General features: G+C 39.1%; 1 protein-coding gene across 1 annotated transcript in view; it reads right to left on the bottom strand.

The window, feature by feature from the left end:
* Positions 1-14,707, bottom strand: part of LOC121979592 — a gene marked incomplete at its 3' end in the record, with an annotated part of 32,004 nt that overhangs the window by 15,967 nt on the left and 1,330 nt on the right. Inside the window, exons 2-3 of the mRNA XM_042531586.1 lie at positions 1,094-1,474; positions 211-970 (exon numbers count right to left, since the gene is read on the bottom strand). Coding sequence (XP_042387520.1) covers positions 211-970; positions 1,094-1,474 — 1,141 coding nt within the window. The remainder of the gene's footprint in view (positions 1-210; positions 971-1,093; positions 1,475-14,707) is intronic.

Raw genomic sequence — 14,707 nt, 5'->3', positions numbered from 1 at the left:
ACAACCTTTGTACCTCTTCTATTTTCATGCCATGAATATATTTTTTCAGTCGTTGACCATTTACCTTAATTATCCCAAAATCTTTGCTCCAAATATCTACAGCTCCAAAAGGATAAACCTTCTTTACCTCATATGGACCCGTCCACCTTGACTTAAGCTTCCCAGGAAAAAGTTTTAATTTTGAATTGAACAACAAAACCAAATCTCCCACATTAAAGTCTTTACGAAGGATGTGTTGATCGTGCCATTTCTTTGTCCTTTCTTTGTAAGATTTAGCATGCTCATATGCATCCATCCTTAATTCATCAAGTTCGTTCAACTGAAGCTTCCTTTTCTCCCCTGCTTCTTTTAAATCCATATTCAAATTTGCAATTGCCCAATAAGCCTTATGTTCTAGTTCAACTGGAAGATGGCAAGGCTTACCATAAACTAATCGAAATGGGGTCATCCCTATAGGAGTTTTATAAGCAGTTCGATATGCCCATAAAGCATCATCTAGTTTCAACGCCCAATCCTTCCTTGAAGTAGATACAGTCTTTTCCAATATGGACTTAATTTCTCGGTTAGATATCTCAGCTTGCCCATTAGTCTGAGGATGATAAGGTGTTGCTACTTTATGCTTCACTCCATATCTTCTAAGTAAGTTTTCAAACTGTTTCTCTATAAAATGTGATCCTCCATCACTAATGACTGCCTTTGGCACCCCAAATCTTGGAAAGATAATACTCCTAAATAATTTGATAACTGTTCTCGCATCGCACGTAGGAGATGCCACAGCTTCTACCCATTTGGACACATAATCTACTGCCACAAGAATATACCTATTCCCATATGAAAGAGGGAAAGGTCCCATGAAATCAATTCCCCAAACATCAAATAACTCAACCTCAAGAATGTAATTTAACATTGTTTCATTTCTTCTAGTTATATTCCCAGTTCTCTGACATTGGTCACAGGATTGAACAAACAACTTAGCATCCTTGAATAAGGTTGGCCAATAAAATCCTGCTTGAAGAATTTTCGTAATCGTTTTTGAACTACCCAGATGTCCTCCATAGGACGAAGAATGACAATGAAACAAAATATCTCTAACCTCTTCTTCAGGTATACATCTTCGATAAATCACATCATTGCATTTCTTGTATAGGAGAGGTTCATCCCAAACATAATTCTTAACTTCTGAAAAAAACTTTTTCCTTTGTTGATGAGAAAAATCCGGAGGTAACACTCCACTAGCAAGGAAATTCACAAAATCTGCATACCAAGGAGTTTTCACACTTGATAAGGCTAGTAAGTGTTCATCCGGGAATATGTCATCAATAGGCAAATCAACATCCACCTCATTTTCTGACTTTTGAGATATTCTAGACAAATGATCCGCTACTACATTTTCAGCTCCTTTCTTATCCCTAATCTCAAGGTTGAACTCTTGCAAAAGTAAAATCCACCTGATTAACCTAGGTTTAGCGTCCTTCTTTCCAAGTAGATACCGGATAGCTGCATGATCAGTATATACTATTACTCTTGATCCCACTAGATAAGATCTAAATTTATCAATAGCAAATACCACTGCCAATAATTCCTTTTCCGTAGTAGAATAGTTTACTTGGGCTGCATCAAGTGTTTTACTTGCATAATGGATCGCATGCAAAATCTTATTTCTTCGCTGTCCCAAAACTGCTCCTACAGCAAAATCACTAGCATCACACATTATTTCAAAAGGAAGATCCCAATCAGGTGCTTGAATGACTGGAGCTGTTGTAAGAGCACTCTTAATTTTATTGAAGGCTTCAATACGTTCGCTATCAAAACAAAACTCAACATCTTTAATCAACAGATTAGTTAATGGCTTGGAAATCTTTGAAAAGTCCTTAATAAAGCGTCTATAGAAGCCAGCATGTCCTAAAAAACTCCTAACTCCTTTTATATTGATGGGTGGGAGTAATTTGTCTATTACTTCCACTTTTGCTGGATCTACCTCAATACCACGCTCTGAAATTTTATGCCCCAAAACTATCCCTTCCTTAACCATAAAATGATATTTTTCCCAGTTCAACACTAGGTTTGTATCTTCACACCTTTTTAGAACAGTAGAAAGATTTGACAAACAAGAATCAAAGTCATTCCCATAAACTGAGAAGTCATCCATGAAAACTTCCATAATTTTCTCTATTAAATCTGAAAAAACTGCCATCATGCACCTCTGAAAAGTGGCTGGAGCATTACAAAGCCCAAATGGCATCCGACGATAGGCAAAGGTACCATAAGAACAAGTAAAAGTAGTCTTCTCCTGGTCTTGAGGATGAATCGGAATCTGAAAAAAACCAGAATATCCGTCCAAGTAACAAAAATAAGAATGTTTAGCCAATCTTTCAAGCATTTCATTAATAAATGGTAAAGGGAAATGATCCTTCCTTGTTTCTTTATTCAACTTCCGATAATCAATGCACATTCGCCACCCCATCACTGTTCGTGTTGAAATTAGCTTATCTTCTTCATTCTTGATAACAGTCATTCCTCCTTTTTTTGGAACCACGTGGACTGGACTCACCCATGCACTATCCGAAATTGGGTAAATAATCCCCGCATCAAGTAGTTTAATCACTTCCTTCTTTACTACCTCTTTTAAATTTGGATTTAGCCTCCTTTGATGCTCAATTGAGTTCTTGTACCCCTCTTCAAGTAAAATTCTATGCATACAGAGAGATGGACTAATCCCTTTTATATCATCTATTGTATATCCAATGGCCTTTCTATGCAACCTTAACTCATCCAACAGTCTTTTTGTTTCAAACTCATTTAACTGAGCACTAATTATAACTGGATAAGTAGAATTTGGCCCAAGAAATTCATACTTAAGATTTGGGGGTAATGGTTTAAGTTCAAGTTGAAGTGGTACTATTTCTGGAAGAACTGGCTCTTGTTCTGTCAACATAGTCTCCTCTTCAGCCAAGCTTTCTTCTAACAACTCTTCATTGTCTAAAGACAGATCTTCCTCCTTATGATCACCAAGACATACCCCCTTTTCTGTTGAAAATGCTTTTTCACCAAATGTTTTTGATAATGATGCACAACACCAAGGAAATAATGTTTGGAAATCACTTTGATTCAAGATAAGCCCTTTTTCAACATCATCCTTTCCTTTAATGATATCCATTGTCAAGAATGAACTATCTTGCTCTACCCAATCATTGGAATTTTGCGTGATTCTGCCAACTATCTCAAAAGTTTCTTCTAGACTTTTTTTCAAAAATGACCCTCCAGATGCTAAATCCAGTTGACTCTTATTTGAGAAAGAAAGCCCAACATAGAACAAATGCATAATTAACCATTTCTCAATTCCATGATGTGGACATAACTGCAGAAGAGAAGAATATCTTTCCCAGGCTTGGTACAATTTTTCTCCATCCAATTGCTTAAAATTTAAAATTTGACTTCTCAAATAAGTAGTTTTCCTTGGAGGGAAATATTGGTCAAGGAATTTTTGCTCTAACTCATCCCATGTTCTGATACTTTGAGACTTTAGAGAATTGTACCATCTTTTTGCAGCACCCTTCAGACTAAAAGGAAAAGCAAGCAACTGAATAATATCAGATGAAACTTCTTCATATTTCAAAGTACAACAATATCTATAAAACTCCATCAAATGGGAATAAGGATTTTCAATCTCTAATCCTCCAAACTGAGTTTTCTGAACCATGGAAACAAAAGATGGTTTGAGTATAAAATTTCTTGCTTGTATGTTAGGGTAAACAATTGCTCCCATTTGTTTCGCAGACTTTGGAGCTCCATAATCTCCTAGTGACTTACACCATGTTTAGATATTCTTGTTCTTCGATTTGCCTTTGCAGAATTCTTCTTTTATGGAAAGTTCTATCAATCTCAGGATCAAAAGGAAAGAATTCCCCTGCAAAGTTAGATCTTCGCATACACAAGAACAAGATAGCAGATAGCAATTCGACACAAAAAGAAAATTAGAAGAATCAAAAATGCAGAATTGAATTTGTATTAAAAGAATTAACAAGAAGTGAAAGTTATACAAGAAACTAAAAAAAACAGAAATCTAATGATTAGTTACAACTATGCAATATGAAAGGAAAACAAATGTTATGTTTAGTCTAACTCAATTGATAATTCCTAATGTTATAGCGCAGTCCCCGGCAACGGCACCAAAAACTTGTTACGATCCGCAAGTGTACGGAAATGTCGCAAGTAATATAAAAGATTATCGTATCCACAGGGACTGGAATAAGCACTAGAAATGCCTCAATGCGAATTAGCTAAACAACTATCCAATCATTTCAAAAGCAAAGTAAAGGTAAACAAATCTAGTCTTAAAGATCAACAAACAAGAGTCTAGTGTTTTGGGTTATGATAAAGGGAGATTCTAGGAGTTTCGGTTTCTTTGTAAGATTTCTTGAATGTAAATGGTTCACCAATTCTTATCCCTCAATTGCCAAACATGTAGAAAGTTGCCGGTTCCCTCTTGCAATAGACAACCGGCTAAGGACTGAGAAATATATCTAAATAGGATTAATTAGACATGTACCTATGTTGTCCTTACACAGAAGTGCACCTATTACTATGCCTTCCTCGGATATCAACGTAGAAGCCCACGACTCATTAATCTATCAAGATACAAGCAGCTAGTCATAAAATCCATCCTACTCTCTTGAATATCCCTATTTCCTCTTCAAGATTATCTCTCAAACGTCCTTACACGGGCTTGCACCTGTCACGTGGATCCCTCGGATGATCGAGTGAGAGTTTATCTTTACAAAGTCCACAAGAAATCCAAACAATCAATCAAGAATGAGAATTAAGCACAAATCACCATTAATCATTCAAGATCTAATTGATACAAGCAAGTCAATGTCATTGAAACAAGAAAATGGCAAATCCATTAGAGATTACATCAATCCATCATACAAATACTCCCTTAATCCTAGAATACAAGATCTACTCCATGAATCGAGGAAGAAAACCCGAAGAAATAGAGATTACAAGCATTCCTTGAATCCCCAATCCAAGAAAACAAGAAGAGGGGGAAAGAGAAAACTTATCTACGAAGAAGCCTTGTCTTCGGATCCAATCCTCGCTCCGGAGTCGAAATCGTCGAGATCTCCCTTAGAATCGCCCAGAAATCCTCCCAAGAATGGGAGGAAACCACCAAATCTTGCTTTCTCCCAAAGGGGGAGAGATCCCCTTTCAATTCATGAAGAAGGGTTTAAATAGAGGAGGAATCGCGCCACACGGCCCGTGACACGGCTGCAGTGAGATTCACACCATGTCCAGCCCTCTCGCAAAGATGCACTGCAGTGACTCCACACGCCGTAACCCTTCGCCTCGGAAATGCTACACGTGTGGTGCACACGCCACACCGCTTAGTCTCGGAAATGCTACACGGCCGCAGTGGTGCACACGCCGCTTGGTCTCGAAATCTCACTACTGTAGATCCACACGGCCATGTAAGGCTTCTGCTCTGGTTGGCTTCAAATCTTGACACGGCCGTGCGAGGTTCACACGGCCATGTCATCTTCCTCTTCTGTTGGTGCCAAACTCCACACGGCCCGAGCTCCATACCAGTGCAGGGCCGTGTGAGGTACACGGCCCGGTGCTTTCTCCCTTCGTTTCCTCCAATGCATGCCCAAAGATGTAGATTCTTCACCAAATCGACTCCTGTGTACAGAAAATGCACAAAAAGCAGATCTCCGAACCAAAAGAGTAAATATGCTAAAAGGAAAGCTGGAAGTATAAAAATGCATAGATCAAGCATGCTCAAAGTATGTAAATGTGCGTAAAAACATGCATAAAAGAGTATATAATCTACGCACATCAGTGACTCTAGTAACCAAGGGGCCCCAGCAGGGGTTTGCTGAAAGAAGAGGAGAGGAATTATATTTATGATTGAGTTGGGTCGAATTAATCACTTAATATAAATAGGGAATTTAAGTGGGGATTTAGTATGTGATCGACAACTTTCCCTCACCTTCACCCTCACACGCCGCCCTCTCTCCTCCTCACCTTCTCGACGCACAAACCCAAGGGACTTAGTGTTCCATCCCTAGGGTCGTAGGAGCACCTTCCGGCGACGTCTCCGATATGAGGACGCTCCTCTCCGCGAGAAGAACGCTTAGACGCAAGAGGATCGCCGAAGAGATCTTCTTCTCTGGAAACCTAGCGATCGGATTGTAAGAAAACTTATCGCAGGATGTAAGTAACCCCTCACCTGCAGTATAAGTAGCTAATCGTATGTTTCTACATTCTTAGTTCAGCCATATGCAGAATTAGAGCACACCAAGTACTCGATAAAATGACTAGTACAGTTATATGCCACAATGGGCATTTTAATAGCTAAGTTAAAGGCCATAGAAGTATTTTAAATAGCATACTTAGTCTTGCTTCAGTTTGTATGAGACTACGGTCCAATGGGTGGGCTCCCATAGTCGCCTCTAGGTTTAGATAACCTAGCTCTAGGTTCTGATAACCTAGTAAGAGCAAGATAAGATAAATTAGCTTATGAATTAATATTTTACTTTATCAGTGGCACTGTACTTGACTCTTAGTTGTCCTTGGGTTGGACTCCCATAGTCGTCCCTAGGTTTAGATAACCTAGTAAACCCTACTAGATTCGGGACTAGCTACCTCGGCTCTAGTTAGAGATGCGCGCATAGCAAGTACAGTTGCCGGGTCCATCAGTAGCATGATTATTATTTTGACCTATTATGAAAATAGTTTTCAAACTTCACAAAACAGATATGTGGATACAGCTCAGCTTCAGTTTAGTTTTCTTATTGATATAACAAATAGCTTTCTGTTCAGTCCTTGATTGCCATGACTTGTATGTCAATATGCCATGTTTTAGCATTTTCAGCATGATCATCAGCATATACTTCAAATAGCATCCTTGAAAGCATGATTTCTTTGAATGCATGTTTTTGTGAGGTAGATGGTTCTTACTAAGCTCCCAAGCTTATAGTTTCATTTTCCTTATACTGCAGATAAAGGTAAAGGGAAGATGGATTAGCGGAGGCTGGAAGGCAATGCGACAAGATGTGTGTGAGAAGGAACCTGGAATAAAGATTTTTGGGAAACTAGCAAATTTAAAAACTTAGTACTTCCTTATGTTGTTGCTTTTCTGCACTTTTAGGATGCTAAGTATCATGATTTGTGAAACTATGTATTATGCCATGCTTAGACTGCTAATTATCTTGATATTAGTTAGTAAGGTATGAGTAATAACATGACTAGTAAAATTGTTCATGCTTTAGTTGAATTTTGGAGGTTCTGAATGAGTTCGTGAGGGATTTCAGTGAAATCAGAAACCCAATCGATCAGTCGATCGATTGAGGAGTCCTCAATCGATCAGCCAATCGATTGGGAGGTAATTCCCCGCGAACAGAGAGCAGCTGAGTCGATCAGCTGATCGATTGAGAAGTCCTCGATCGATCAGCCGATTGATTGAAACGCGACTTTCGTGTACAGAGAGCTGCCGAATCGATTATCGGATCGATTGACCTGACTGGATCGATCAGATGATCGATGCCGAATTTACCTCCGTGCACAGTAGCACGTTGAATCGATCAATGGATCGATCAAACAACTCCAATCGATCAGCCGATCGATTGGAAAGTCTGATTTCAGCTAGAAGTGTCTAATTTCAGCTTTTTGATCAAATAGAAAGTTTAGGTTCCCTTCTTTAGTATATGTACAACTTCAGAAGTGTATTCTGAATATAAAATCCAGATTTTATAGAAAATAGCAGAGAGTTTTAATTAGTTCAGCTTTTCCGCACCTTACTATTCAGTGATCGCCCATGAATAGTTTAGCATAATGTAACCCCTGACCTTACAATCTAGTCAGTAGAAGGCGAGTCGTTACATTGACCGTCTCAGCTTCCTGCATTTTAATATTGTATAATTTATTTAAAATTAAATCACGCTTATTTACTTTAGCATCGGAGGTGCCCTCGTGTAGCTCGATTAGTTTGTTCCACAGCTCTTTCGCACTTGAGAATGGTTCGACTCTGTTCAGTTCTTCTTTTGTCAAACCGCATTGTAGCATGCAAGTCGCTTTGGCATCAACTTCCACCTTTTTCATGATGCTGGTGTCCCAGTTGATGCAGGAAACCAGTTCTCCGGTGCCATCGCGTGAAAGCTCGAGACCGGTCTGGATAATAATCCACATCTCAACTTGTTTCTTGAGGTGGTATTCCATCCGGTTCTTCCAAAATCCGAAATCATCTCTAGAGAAGAGCGGGGGTCGAGCAATGCTAGGACCTTCTTAGAAAGCCATTAAAATTTAACACGAAGAAAAAATAAAAAAAATGACCCAGGACTTGGTCCTAGATTAGCAGTGCGGTATGAAATAGAAAAAGAACGAACTCGAGTGGTGTTGCACTAACTTCGAGAAAAAATCGATTCGAATAAAAAAACTAGATCGGAATATAGCAATTATACTAATTCCGATCGACTCCGAAAATTTAAAAACACCACGAAAAATTTGCTTTGCTGGTGGTTGCACCAAATCGAAGCTACCCCGCTCTGATACCAATTGTTGGTTCGAAAGCGCTAGAGGGGGGGGTGAATAGCGCTCGTGACTTTCACTCATTTCAGAATCGTAAAACTCGAGTAATAAATGCAGCGGAAATAAAACAATCAACAAGCGAACACAAGTGATTTACTTGGTTCGGAGCCTGTGACGACTCCTACTCCAAGGCCCACGCTCGTTGAGTGTTTACGTTGGGCAACAACTATAATCTCGTAAAATTCAGTACAAGTATAGAATGAGTACACAAGAACTTTAAAGTAATACCGACAACTAAATTATAGAAAACGGAGTGCCGAGTTGTCGGGAACTTGTCGCAGCTTGATCGGAAGCTTTCGTTAGCAGCACGTTGGAGATGGTTCGCTTTAGAATTGTTGTTCTTGGCTGCTGCTCGAATCCCTCTTTTATACAGTGCTGGAGGTGCCTCCAACACTATCCAAGGCACCTCCAATACCCTGAGTTAGATGCGTGGATCGGCGCTGAAGAATTCTTCTCTGATCCACTTGGAGGCGCCTCCAAGCCTTGGTCCAAGGCGCCTCCATCTCTGTCTGAGGCGCCTCCAAGTCTGCTTCGCAGACTCCTTCTAACTTGCACCCGAGGCGCCTCCAAGCTCCATGGAGGCGCTTCGGACACTGTTCATCCGAGGCCAAGTGTACTCTTTTGTCCCTGCAAAATGTGTTAGTCTACAAAATACATACATATCCTGCAAGACAAAGTTAGTACATAAATAAATACATAATTACAAATATTTGACAGTCGCTGGACTGTCCAGTTCTGACTTCGGATTTCCAACTGGAAACCCTAGGTCGAACCGATGCCTACTGTTCCCTCTTCGGGGGAACGCATCCTCACCTACTCCTCTCAGGAGAGTTACCTGTTGTCAATACGATCCTCCAGATCGACTGGACTGTTGCTCAGCGTCCGATGCTTCCGGTCTTCATGCCGGACATCCGGTCCATGACCCGTCCAAACTTCTACCCGGTTCACGACACCAGGATTTCAACCTAGGGTTATCGCCCCCTAGGATTTTTGTCCGAAGCTTCGACCCGCCAAGACTTTCCGCATAGGGTTATCACCCCCTATGACCTAGGGTTACCATCCCCTAGGGTTTTCCACTTACCTAATCGCAGCTAGGACTTTTCTAAAACACTCAATCATACACATAGGTAATAATTAAACTTAACTTTGAATCCCTTTGCCATTATCAAAACTTGAGTTCGATCGTTGGATGCTTCCCGCACCAACATTATACACGATGGTAGTGTAAATCCATACACAGACTAAGGTAATCGTCTAACAATAGTTTTTAGCCACCCAACGCGATAAAATTAATATCAGTCATAAACTGCAAACCACCATGAACCGATTACTGTATAATTCAATCTGTTCATCTAAGCCTACATCCCAATTAATTCGGTACATTATGCACCATTACCAAATTAATTGTTTTACTTGAATTCCAAGATATAATAGACTCCTCTTGAATGATAAATCATTCCTCCCATGGCTATAGATTTTGAGTCACTAATATCTCTATCAAGTAGCCAGGATGTTAACTCCTAATCCAAGAGAGTGATAAATCCTATATCGACTCAACACTATTCTCTCTACACTTTGTCATACACCCAACTACCGTATTAATCATAATCCGAGATAAAGATTGCTTTTAACGGCGTCAAAGCACATAACTCCACGCATAGAATAAATGAAGGTTTGAAGTCAAAAGATCAGTTACACTCGTTCATAAGAGAAATAACCAAGATGCTTAATATGTGGTCTCCTCTTGAGCAGGTTGTGTCCAGTGTACCTCTAAACTCAAGGCACCGCAAGTACAACTTGGATATCCATCTCTCGGTCTATCTCGACCTAGTCATACTCAGCGTTGATCTAGATATCCATGTCTCATCTAGATATCTATCTGATCAAGGACGATTTTCATATTAATATACTCATTAATCTGTGGAGCTTTATTATTAATCTTATATGTACAGAAAAGTAAATAATTAATGATAAATTCTTACCTTTATTAAATAATTATCCACAAAATGCATAAGGAGTGTCTTGGTACATAAGTGCACACACTAACAATCTCCCACTTGCACTATTGCCAAACACTACAGACTCTTAGTCCTAGGCTCCTCACATAGGTCTCATGTTTCTGTAGAGGTAAGACCTTTGTGAGTGGGTCTGCGATATTCTCGCTGGTATCTACTCTGCTAACTGGTGTTGATCATATTACATGTCACGTGGCACATCAAATTAATAAAAATTGAAACTCATTAAACTTAATGAAAATTCGTGTAGTAAGGAGTCCCAAGTCGTATTTTTCCAAGGAGACTAGTGAATGTGTGTAAAAATTCTATAATTGACTCAAGTCCAATTCTTATATCAACAAGGTCAACTAAGTATATCATTTGACTTACAATTCAAATTGTCTTCATTTAATGCATGCAAGATCAGAATCAAAGAAAGGTTCTCTCATATGAACATTATTTTCTTGCGTCTCATCAAGCTCAATCAACTTCACAATCAAGCATCAACAACATTCATTCAGCATTATTTAACCATATGAAATTAAGGTAAGCAATGAAAAGCTCAAATGATTCATTCACAACTTGACTCAATGTCCTCCATAATAAACAGCAACATTGAACTGAAATTCATAACCAGAAACATCACATTAAGAATTCAACAATTTAAACATTATCACAATCAACAATAGATCCAAAGTAGAGGACTAAGACTAGCTAACTAAATAACCTAAACTAATTAAACTAATGTTAATAGAGCATCTAATTCAAAACACAAACTGGTTAGCAAACTAATCCAGTGGTAAAACATGATTTGGATTGCAGTAATTCAAAGAAATCAAAATTGTAACGAAATGTTCAGAACAGAATTACAAAGAACATGAAGTAAAGAAGAAATAGCAAGGAAAAAGGGATCAGATCTTCCGATCTGAGCAAGTTTAATGAACAAATCAAAGAAAACATAAAGAAAACTAAACCCTAAGCATTCCACAATCCAGATCCCGAATTCAACCTCAACAATCTGCCAGAAACAGAGTAACCTCTGGGAAACACCCTTCGGATGACCACCAGCGAAGAATATAACTTCCAGCTAATGTATCCTCTCCATCACAACCTCTGGGAACCGTCCTTCAGGTTCCGGATCGGGTAGCACTCTCATCACACAAAATCAGTAGCTCAATTCTGGAATTTTGCATCACTCGGCCAATTGATTAGATCGGTGCGAATGCAGTAGATGGAAGGAAATCCGGATGCTTCTGGGAAACGCCCTTCGAGCTCTGGTGGCTGATGAAAATCGCAGAGCATGGGAAACACCCTCTGCCTGGATCGCGGATGGAAATCAAAATCGAACTCGTGGACTGGGAAACACCCTCGCCCGCAATCTAACCTCAGATGATGAACGCCAGATGCTCAGTGATCGTCGGCGATGAAGAAGCTAAGCTCATCGGATCTGGAACAATAGAATGGGAGCGTCGGCCGTCGCTGAGAAGAAGAAGGAGACACTTTAGAGGAAATCGTGAACACTCGAGCCCGAGCTTCACTGTAGCTTCTCACACGATTTATATCCCTTTCAAATCTGATCGAACGGTCCAGATCTCTCGGGGCTTGATCAACGGCTAGATGAACTCAGATCTGGATCAAAGCTTCCGGATCTTCATCAATGGACTAGATCTGCTCCTCATTAGGTTGGATGAACAAGATTCTTGACGGATGGCTCAGATCTTCTTGATCTTCAATGGACGATCCAAAACACTCCAAGGCTTGATTACTTCGTTTAGCCCTAGATTTGAGCCCAAGTGTGACCTGATCTGATCGAGTCCATGACCCTTTTGATGCCTACAAAATAATAATAAAATATTAGCACCAAATACCATGATAATAAGCCAATTTGTAATTAATTCCAAGATAAAATGAAATTATGAAATGTAGAGTAAATATGACTTTAAGTTATGAAAATATCATTAAAAATATGCATTATGAATCAAGATGATATAGCCAAAATCATGGTTATCACTAACCAACACATCACCCCTTTGAATAATCTCTCTAAGAAGGTGATACTTTCTTAGTACATGCTTGGATCGTTGGTGAGACATTGGATCCTTTGCCTATGCTATAGCCACATTATTGGCACAATATAGTACAACTGGATTAACAATGCTAGGAACCACTTCAAGTTCCGTTATGGAGTTCTTGATCCACACAGCTTCTTTTGCTGCCCTGAAGCTGCTATGTACTCGGACTTAGCTGTTGAATTTTCAACTGTCTCCTGCTTGGAACTCCTCTACATATCCTTGCTGCGATTTCAGATCATCTTGATCTGTCTGAAAACTTGCGTCAGTATATCCTCTGACGACTAATTCTTCGTCTCCTCCAAAAACTAAGAACATGTTCTTTGTTCTTCTAAGATACTTGAGGATAGTCTTTACCGTAGTCCAATGACCCTCTTTAGGATTTGATTGATATTTACTCGTCATGCTTAATGCATACGAGACATCTGGTCGAGTACAAATCATAACATACATTATGGACCCTATAGCCGAAGTATAATGTATCTTGTCCATTCTACTTCTTTCCTCTTGTGTTCCTGGACACATAGCCTTGGAAAGATGCACACCATGTGACACTGGTAAATATCCTCTCTTAGAGTCCTGCATACCGAATTTATTCAGCATTTTATCAATGTATACACCTTGACTCAACCCTAGTAACATACTTTGTTTATCTCGGTATATTCTAATACCTAAGACATAGGTTGCATTCCTAAGATCTTTCATTGAGAAACACTCTCCCAACAAAGTCTTGGTAGATTCTAGGCTAGGAATGTCATTGCCTATAATAAGTATATTATCAACATACAACACTAGGAACGTAATCTTGCTCCCACTAACCTTCTTGTAAACGCAAGGTTCTTCTGGATTTTTGACAAAAGAAAAATCTTTAATGGCTTCATCAAATCACAAATTCCAACTCCGAGATACTTGCTTTAGTCCATAAATGGACTTCTTGAGCCTACATAATTTATTGACATTCTTAAATTTTATAAAATAGGGAGGTTATACCATAGATACTTCCTCATGCAACCTTCCATTTAGGAAAACAGTTTTAACATCTATTTGCCAAATCTCGTAGTCCTTGTAAGCTGCTATAGCTAGCAAAATTCTAATGGACTTGAGCATTACAACGAGCGAAAATGTTTCATCATAGTCAATTCCTTAACGTTGATTGAAATCCTTTGCCACAAGCCTAGCTTTATAGGTACTTATATTCTCATCCATGTCAATCTTTTTCTTAAAGATCCATTTGCACCCTATGGGTTTTACCCCAATTGGCACATCAACCAACTCCCAAATTTGGTTGGTGTACATGGAGTCCATTTCATATTTCATGGCTTCCAGCCATTTCTCAGAATCATTTGAAGCAACTGCTTCCTCGTAAGTCGATGATTCATCAGCTTCGATGAGTAACACTTCCTCATCTTGGGATATCAGTCAACCATATCTGTTTGACTCTCGATGTATTCTTGTAGACTTACGTTGATCTCGCGTTTCTTGTGCAGTCTCGGATGAAGGAGACACTTGTATTTGTGGCACTGTCTCATTATCCAATTGTTTATCTTTCAACCTGTTTGTAGAGTCTATAATTTTTTCAAGACTTACTTTACTCCCACTATTTTCTTTAGAAATTTTTTTTTCCAAGAAAGTAGCATATCGAGCAACAATAACTTTGTGCTCACTTGGGAGATAAAAATAATATCCCATTGTAGCTTTGGGATAACCTACAAACGTACATTTTATGGATCTTGCTGCAGTCTTATTAGAATTTTCATTCTTTACATAAGCATCACAACCCCATATCTTAAGATAAGATAAATTTGGTTTCTTTCCAAATCATAATTCATAAGGAGTCTTATCTACAGTCTTGGTTGGAACTCGGTTAAGTGTATGTGCTGCTGTTTCTAAGGCATAGCTCCAAAATAATATTGGAAGACTTGCATGATTCATCATTGATCTAACCATATCCATGAGCGTGCGATTTCTCCTTTCTGAAACACCATTCCACTCCGGTGTTCTAGGAGGTGTAAGTTGGGAAATTATCCCACTCTTTTAGGTAATCAATGAACTCTTGGC

Source organism: Zingiber officinale, chromosome 5A, assembly GCF_018446385.1.
Source record: "Zingiber officinale cultivar Zhangliang chromosome 5A, Zo_v1.1, whole genome shotgun sequence".
Taxonomy (NCBI): domain Eukaryota; kingdom Viridiplantae; phylum Streptophyta; class Magnoliopsida; order Zingiberales; family Zingiberaceae; genus Zingiber; species Zingiber officinale.
The sequence above is the reverse complement of the archived record's forward strand: the minus strand, read 5'-3'. Positions and strand labels throughout refer to the sequence as shown.